At 40.6% G+C, this 9248-nt stretch overlaps 1 protein-coding gene across 1 annotated transcript; it reads right to left on the bottom strand.

The window, feature by feature from the left end:
* Positions 1-4125: 4125 nt before the first annotated feature.
* On the bottom strand, positions 4126-5909 carry rgs5b (regulator of G protein signaling 5b). Its single transcript, XM_061731285.1, has 5 exons — positions 5776-5909; positions 5569-5658; positions 5405-5469; positions 5162-5325; positions 4126-5073 (listed from the first exon to the last, which is right to left on the bottom strand). The coding sequence occupies exons 1-5, from the start codon at positions 5817-5819 to the stop codon at positions 4897-4899; spliced, it is 540 nt and encodes a 179-aa protein (XP_061587269.1). The 5' UTR covers positions 5820-5909; the 3' UTR covers positions 4126-4896.
* Positions 5910-9248: the final 3339 nt, after the last annotated feature.

The raw sequence follows: 9248 nt of genomic DNA, 5'->3' as shown, positions 1-9248 counted from the left end.
TAATGTCATATACATTGTTAACGTGTTTTTTACGGTGAAATTCTGGCAACCTCAGCTGCCAGTATTTTACCGTAAATTTCACAGTTTTTTTTTTTACAGTGTAGTATTCAGGTGAAGGGCACACACCCGGAAGATCGTTTCGTTAATTTCAAAGTTTCTAAATTTAGTGTTTTCATTATTTTGGTCCAGGATGTTGCCACGGGAACCAAACATGAAACAGAAACCCTCATTCTTTACATGCTTACCGCCAGCATAAACAAACCAAAAAGGTTCAATACACCCACACGCAGCAAGAGTCTGATCATGTTTCTACATGCTTCTGTCTTTTTCAGATGTATAATCTGACACTTGGAAGATTTAAATTTGACTAGAAACATAAACATGTGCACGGGAGTGACACTAATAGCAGTTTTAGGCCACGTGATCGCCAACATCTGGCGCATCAGCGGCGACGAGCGAGGAGACGTGTCCATCTGCTCTCTGAGGTAAAGACTCCACAGTTTCCATTTGCTGAAGCAAAAAGCAAAGCAGTTTTTCTCCACTTAATCTCCATCAGGAGCGCGTATCCAGGTTCAGAACAATCCTCTCTGCTCATCACTTCTGAGTGAAAATGAAAGACAGACTGAGAGACGGAGCGTTTGCCATTTTTCCACGAGTGTCAGCATGGTGTTAATGACTTCACCCACACCTCTTTAGAGGCTGAGTGTTTGAACAGGAGTCGTTTGTTGCCGCCCTGGAGCGTGGGATGGAGAGAGAGAGAGACGGCGGAGGAGCGAGGCGAGGAGGCAATTATGGCTGGACGTCGGGAGAGAGCGACAGGAAGGAGGGGATGCTCCTGTGAGTCACGAGCTGAGCGGCTGCAAAGGCTGCAAACAGAGCCGCTGGTGAAGGTGTACAGTAGGTGGCTGCTGTCTCCATGGCAACCGGCCTTGCACTCAGATGCTTCCTGGCAGAGTGAATTTGCTCTTGAACGCGCACATGTGCACACATGCGAGCGTGGACGTCAGGCCCGAGGGGTCTCCCGTCTACAGCGTCGGTTGCAGGAGTTGAATCTAGATCCGGGCGTTGACCTCGCTCTCGTGTTCTAGCTGATGCTGACGCCTGACACCCCTCCACGCTGACGCTCCAGACAGCAGCACAATGAAGGTTTCAGACAGACATGTTCCAGCATGTGAGCTAAAGAGCTGAAAGAACTACAATTAATGAAATTAGATTAGATTTTAAGGTGAGATCATTTGAAGTAGAAAACTTTTTGCACACCGGATTTGCAGAAAGGTGCGTCGGAGGAGGAAAGCTGCAGCCAAATTAAAAAGAAAACTCCCGCACACTTTCTTCTCACCGTACAATTGTTTATTGGGCCAACGTTTCGGTCATAGACCTTTTGCATCAAACAGATCGGAACAAAAGCTTGTCTATTATAGGCTGGTAGGCCTATGTGGTCCAATCAGGCGCCGCCACACCTACACCTGAGCACATTCAAACAAGGTCACATACCGAAGTGCAGTCAGTAAGCATCACCAAAAACCAGGGAAGAAGAGACAACACCCATAAAGTGCATGTGTCAAATACATCAATCAATGACCATCCAAATCCAAAGGTATAATCATTAGAAAGGGAGGATGATTATACCTATAAAGTGTCAATCTTAGGTAGCAATCAATTAAAATATTTACAATGAGGGAAGAGAGTCACACAGCAAAAATCCCATCTAAGTGTTCTGAGTATAAAAAATAGGGAGGATGAATGTACTGTAAAAACACAAAGTACATCAAAACTTATCCTAAGGAGAACATCTTAGAATAAATAGGAGTCAGGACCAGTCTCCTAATCCACCCATTCCCTGGAGAAAGGAAGGGAAAGGAGAACTGGTCAGATGAGATGGTGAAATCAAGGTGAGATCATTTAAAAGTTTTGTGCTCAGTATGGATCATGAAATTTGACAGTGTCCGGTGGACACTTGCGCCTACTCGCCAAGCGTGAATTTGACAGAATAGTTTAGTTTAGTTTATTTCGTTTATTTCGAAACATGTAAAAAAACAAGAAAAAGACAAGAAAACAAATCCAGGTGGGCATTCCACCACATAAAGAAAAAAACCATCAAAATCAAAACACAAAGTTACAAGTTCGAAAAAGAAGCACAAACTTATTTAATCCCACCCCCTTCCCACAACTAAACATAAATTATATGTCTGTATTTATTTCTTATACTATACACTAATTTGTATAAATATATGATTTTTACAAAAATAACCTATTTGATACAAGATATAAGATGTAAGCTCTATCATAAATATAATATAACTATGATATAAATATAATACGTATATCTAAGTATATATACTTATAGAATAGACATATTAACAAGCATCGTACAGTATTTTTGTCCTCTGTTGAATAATAAATCACTGATGCCAAACATGCCTCCACTTGATCCTTTTTTTTAACACTCGAGGCTCAAGTTAGATAGGTTTTGTTGTAAACTCGTCCTTTGTTCCTATTCAAGTCGTCCTTTATTCTGCCTTACAATGCCTTCACTTTCCTTTCTGCACATCCCTCTGCTGTAATTACGGCTGAGTTTAGTTCTTCCTTGACAGCTTTGCTGGCTGCAGCGACTCCCACCAGGTCTGTTGGCTGTCATCACCTGTTCCTGCAGGATCCTCTCTGGCATCTCTGTGTCTTCTTGTCAACAGTCTGCTCCTATAAAAATTATATTCCATCTATAGTTTGAGCAAAATGTACATGTTTCACTTTTTGTGTTGCAGAAAACTTGATCATTTGGAAAATGAGAGCTGATGTTTTTAATCTCATCGGTTTACCAGGCCGCTCTAGTTTGTGCTGTTCACCATCTCTACTCAGATTTACCGACTAGATCCCCGATGTTTAGAGCGTTCTGGGGTGGAGAGGGATTTTAATCAGCAGGAAGCGTGGAAGTTGTGAAAAGGTTGGCCTGGTAGAGATGAGCAGAGGTGTCAAGTAACGAAGTACAAATACTTTGTTACCTTACTTAAGTAGAAATTTTGGTTATCTATACTTCACTGGAGTAATTATTTTTCAGACGACTTTTTACTTTTACTCCTTACATTTTCACGCAATTATCTGTACTTTTTACTCCTTACATTTTAAAAACAGCCTCGTTACTCTATTTCATTTGGGCCTTTAAAAAAAACTATCCAGTTAAATTGCTCCATCCGGATAGAGTGAATTTGGTTGTGGTTGTTTCAGATGTTCTTGTCCAGTTTTGTTCTTACATCCGTTCCCTCAGATTCCTGCAACTAAACTTGGATGTACATTCCAATAAAGGTTAGGATAAATGATAACAAGCCTCTGAAGTTTGACTTTTTGCACCATTACAATACTTATAGGCAACTAGTCATCATATCTCCTGCTCTCTGAAACACATGTTAATACTCAATAGTACACATATATGGTTCTTTAATATATTTACATTATACTAAGATACATTCATTTTCAATGGCTTTTGTCCTTAATGGCTTTTCCCCCTTACATTAATTTTACTTTTATACTTTAAGTAGTTTTGAAACCAGTACTTTTATACTTTTACTTGAGTAAAGAACTTGAGTTGATACTTCAACTTCTACAGGAGTATTTTTAAACTCTAGTATCTATACTTCTACCTGAGTAATGAATGTGAATACTTTGGACACCTCTGGAGATGAGCTCAGTTTCACCCTGATATAAAGGATGGGTAAAGCAGGTACTGTGTGGGAGGTTTGAGGTTTATTTGTCCTGACATTAGCCTGTGAACCTTCACACGGGTTAAATAAATGAGTATAATATCCTTTGTTGTCTTTGCATGTTAAATTAGACGATGTTTCCTTCACCCTCTTTCAGTTCCAAGCATTTACATGCTGGACATGATAAAACTGATCCTCTGGTCTTTGCCAGGCGTTGACAGTTTATACCAGTTTTATATGTAAGTCTGTTATGATGTAAAAAACTTAAATGGCATGTTGCCATGGCAACAAACACCCATGGGGTGAAAACTTTCAAGACACTTGATCAGTTTTGTACTTGACCTTTAAATCTGGCTAGTTTCACTTGCTATTATTGGAGTCTAGGATACAGATTTATTAAAAGCACAGACACAGATTTTTTCTTTGTTCTTTTTTAATGAGTGACAGCAGATGAGCTCAGACTCAGACATGCAGCGCTCTCACTTCCTGTCTCCAGCTGACTCAGAAAAAAACGAGTCATCCAGTCACACACCCGTGAAGAGGAATTACAGAGGTCACGCTTCACTTAGCCACTAAAAACAGCATGTATGACAACCCCCCCACCCCCCCCAGTAACACTGACGGTTCTCTATAAATACTTCACATTTCCTACAACACAAAATGGTCAACTTCCATGTTAGATTACTTTTATTCACTGCATTTAACACAGACCTTTGATTAAAAAAAAAACATATTAAATACCAATACATTCTCAACAGCACAGATAACAATCACATCGCAAATCTTTTAAATAAATAGTAAATAAATAAATAAACACGCATGCTACAGAGAAGAATCTCTCCCAGTGGTAGTTTAGTTGTGTGACAGTAAATCATTCACTTTTTCTCTTCTGGTGCCGCTCGTCCAGTCTTGCATGTGCAGCAGCACGCGTCGCTTTCAGACGCTGACGTCAACTCGAGTGACGCTCCTCTCACGTCGGCGTACAGTGCTTTAACTTCCAGCTTGGATCCCGGTCTTTGCAGACTCTTTGAAAGTCTCCTAAAACATCTCCAAGGCTCTTCGTGAAGCTCCTCGTTCCGAGGCGTCTGCTCCACCCGAGCCCGGCTCCAGCCTCGGCTGTGAGTTTGGGGGTCGGTTTCATGTCCCTCTCAGGAGGAGGCACACACTTAATTAAAAAGCTTCTTCTTTTTCATTTTTTTTTTTAACCTGTCTTGGTCTTTTTGGCCATGTCCAGATACGTGGGGGATTTGAGGAAGCGGGGGTAGCAGTCTTTCTCCATCAGCGTGTAGATTTTGGCTTGGGCCAGGTTGAAACAGGACTGGCAGGGCTGCTCCATGTTCTCCTTGGTGATGGCTTTGGTCACGTGGTCAAGATTTACCTTCAGAGGAAAGCAGGCAGTTTACTATCAATGTTCAACAATTCAACAAGTTCAACAATGACCCAGAGTGGAGTTATCTAATGCTCACCTCTCGTGGTGCGTCTGAGCAGACGAACTCCTCGTAGATCTTCTTCGCTTTGCCGGCCAGTTTGGAAGGTTTGCTTGCCCTGTAGTCCTCACACGCTAAGTAGAAGGCGATGTTTTCTTCACTAAACTCTGAAACCAGGAACGCTCTGAACAGGCACAGTCCATCTGGGGAGGAGATGAGCGGTTAGCATCTGCTGGGCAGAACAACCATGTGCTCGGAGCTGATCAGGAACAAGCTACTTACTTTGACTGGACAGCAGTTTCTCAAATGACTCCTTCCATTTAAGAGGCTCATTGAGTTCACTTAACCTGCAAAACAGAGGAAAAAAAACACTGATTAGGTGAAGTTCTTGAAAGATTTAAGTTAATTGAAATGTTACAAAAACAGAGGCATGGCACGAGTCTCACCTCATTTTGTCACTTTTGTTTGACTGTCCACTGATGCTGTGGTCGGACTTCTGCAGTAAACTTCCAAACAAAGCTCTCAGTTCCTTCGCCCTGTAGAAATAAATGCAAAAAGTGTTAAACATTGATATCATTGTGTGATGAAACTAACGCAAAAGCACAGCCTCTGTGATAACACACAGGAAGTCACAAATCTTCCAAGTGGCTCACCTCTCCAGGCAGGTGATGGGCAGGAGTTCCAGTCCTCGGCACATGTTGAGATGTTTTCAGCTTCAAAAATCCTTCTTAATGATTATTTGTGTTTTCCAAAGGAGTTTTTTTTTCCTTCTTTTTCAGTGTAAAACCCCCAAGCTCCTCAGCTGCTGTGCCGGCTCTGTGGGAAAGTGGTTTCTTTTTTATAGCACAGCCAGTCTGTGACATCATTACCCTCAGCCAATGAGAGGAGACGTGTGGGTGGATGAGGAGACTCCTCGACTCTGATTTTCCTCCACATACTTCCTCACTGCTGAATGACTCCTCGCTCAATGAATGACTTCACAGCTCTCGCACTTTGCCGTTAAACATACGGCTGAGGTGATTCTCCCTGTTTGTACTGTATTATGGAAATGCCAAGGTCACCCTTAATGGGAGCATTTGTTTCTAATATAAAATATCTTTTCAGAGAGATAAAGCCTCAAATTAAAACATGTGCGTGATGTGTTAGATTTGAAGTGAAATATTCCTTCGCTTATGCATCAAAATACCCTGATGCTGGTTTGCAAAAATTTGTCATCATGTGAAAAGTGAATCAATACAAAAGGTTCAGTGTTTTGGACAAGGACTCTGCAGACTGAGTCAGCGCAGCGCCGGAAGCACCGAGGTATCCTGAACAAAACTGAAACTAAACTAGAGTGGTAAAACAGTTTGCACTCTCATTTTAATGTTTATTTAGTGATTGCTGTTATTTGTGTGTTATTTGTGGACGTGTGCTGCTGCCTTCCTTGGCCAGGTCACCCTTGTTAAAGGTCTTGATCTCAATGGGTCTTTTATCTGGTTAAATAAAGGTGAAATAAAAAAAAAAATATTTATGATCATCGTCAGAATGTCATCCCTGGATTATTGCTGTTACCTTATTATCTTTTATCTATCGTGGCATCATTGCTTGTTAACATAGTTTGTATGTAAACTCTCTGTGAGCAAAAACAATCAATAACAAAACAAGGAAAGACATGATTACGAAGTGGATTTTTGTATCATGATACTGAAACGGTTTTCAGTCAGCTAGAAAAAATATCCCCAGTTTATTCATATCAGGGTAATTATCCCAGCTGCTGCAACAGCAAATATAGTAAAAACATGAGTTCTTGTTGGCACAGTATTGTCACAGTAACAGTAACGTTATATGTTGATGTGCTCCATGATGTTGAGATGTGTCACTGCAAAAACTCTTTTCTAAGTAAGAAAAAAATTACTTATTTGAGAAAATTCTGCAAGTTTTAAGAATTTCATACAAGGAAACTTTTCTTATCCCGTGGTTAAAGGTAGTTATTGCTTAAAATAAGACAGTTTCTCCCCTCTGGACGGAGGTTGTCAGTCCCATTTTGTAAAACAAAACATTATATAAAATATAATATAATATAATATATAAAAACAGCTTTGTTCCAGCTGCAGTAACACTGGTGAACAAGCTGTAGTTTGCACAAAAGTTGCACAAGTCACTTTTCGGAGCACGATGTATTTTACAATGTTTTTATCTTATTGCTCTTTTCCATTCCTAACTTGGAGGAAATTTTTCTCTTGGTGTTTTAATTCTTTTTTAGCCTCATGTCTTTTATTTCTTATTTATTTCATGAACTGCAGCACTTTCTGTCGAGCCGAAGCTGTCTCTTGTTTTATGTGTATGTGTTCTTCTTAAATGTCTTGTTCCTGAACTGATTGTCTGTTTTCTGCTGCTTATTTAACTCTCGACTGCAAAACCAGTTTACCCTTGGGTATCAATAAAGTAACCTGAACCTGAACCCTGAACCTGTTCATGGTGTTTGGTCTGTGTTTTCGGAGGCCAGTATTAAAATGTGCTGTTTACTTTACACCTTCATTGTTGTGTATTTGACACAAAAGAAAAGAAAAGAAGTTTCCCATTCAGGGACGTCTTGGAGACTTCTGCATGAGAGTGAAGGAAAAATCTTTCACTCATTATTCTCAACCTAATAATACATTAGAGAAAGCACTGGTTGAATATAATAAGCACATTTCTTTCTTAAATCATCCTAGACTGCTTCTGAGTGCCTGATGTTAAGAGTAAAGTATCCTTATGTCCAGCTACATGTTATCAGATATATGTTTGTATTGAAGCTCGATCACTTCCAGTCAGGACTGTGTTTCCTTGTTTCCATTTTATCAAGGTATCAAATTGTGACCAGCAAGACACAACAGTGCCTATATTTAGCCTCGGTGTCAAGAAAACTATTGTGTATTGAATCTGAGCAGCTATATTTGGCCTGGGCAGCGAGGCCTGCTAACAGTAAACTCTGCTAATAGGCTTCACTAACAAAGTGTCCAGGAAAGGGAAATCAGCCAGTCTGATGAGGAGGCGGAAAGCTCACTGATAACGGCAGAGCTGGTTTCCTCTGCCGCAGCCACGGACAATATTCCCCCCACTGACTTGCTGCTCCATGCGACGGGCCCTGGGTGTCAGCGCCAGGTCAGTTCCTACTAAAACAACAAGCGTCTCCCCTCCTCCTCCTCCTCCTCCTTCTTCTCCTCCTCGTGGAAGATATTCCAGAAATCTCACAGAGTAAATGCCGGGAGAGGATGTTGTCATCTTTTCTGTAGAAGAAGAAGGAGTTTTGGATTTCTGAGTGGCCAAGTGACCCAAAACTGTCTTGAGATAAGAAAAAAAGAAAAATGAAATAGTTCAGTTACTCAGTAAGAAAAATAAATGAAAAAAGTCATAAAGTTTTTCATTCTGGTCTGAAAATGTCACAAAGAAAATTAAAACACCTCACACAAACAGGTACTCCTGTTTTCCACAGTGGTTTTCTTGTCTGTGCGGCATTTTCAAATGTTTTTAGAAACCACATTTTCTAAATCTATGACTCCATTTAGCTTCTCCTATTGCATTTTCCATGGTACTCGAACAAAAACTTGAAGGGCTTGAACAAAGAAAAGCAGAGGTGGGAATATAAGTCTTAGTCAGTGTGTGACCCTCCGAATAGTACGGTTGCTGCAGACTCATATTTGTCTGAGAGGTTTGGCTCTTATGTCACACACAGCTGCAATGACCTACAGTACTATGATCATCATTTAGACTTTAGTCTTAATCATTCTTGTGTTGTTCAAATTACAATGCGCTCAGTTTTTCTGCGCCACTTCTTCATCAAAGCTCCTGATGTATGTTTTGACCCGCTTGCATGCAAGCGACGTATTAAATTAGCCGAACTTGAACAATCTGTCACGTCTTTATTCTTCCAGATAGTCACCAAAGTGGTTAAAACATATAGTACAGAGGTGTTTTTTCCACAACAAGCAGGTTTAACAATGCACATCAGGTCCTTAAAGGGGACCTATTATGAAAAACAGGTTTTCTCTTGCTTTAACATATATAAAGTGGTCTCCCCTCAGCCTGCCAACTCAGAGAAGGAGGAAAGCAACCAAATTCTGCAGTGTCTGTACAGCCGCCCGGATGAGCCGTCCAGTGTGATGTG

The sequence above is a fragment of the Cololabis saira genome, chromosome 10 (assembly GCF_033807715.1).
Source record: "Cololabis saira isolate AMF1-May2022 chromosome 10, fColSai1.1, whole genome shotgun sequence".
Lineage (NCBI taxonomy): Eukaryota > Metazoa > Chordata > Actinopteri > Beloniformes > Belonidae > Cololabis > Cololabis saira.
Note: the sequence above shows the minus strand (reverse complement) of the source record. Positions and strands in the feature narration are given on the sequence as shown.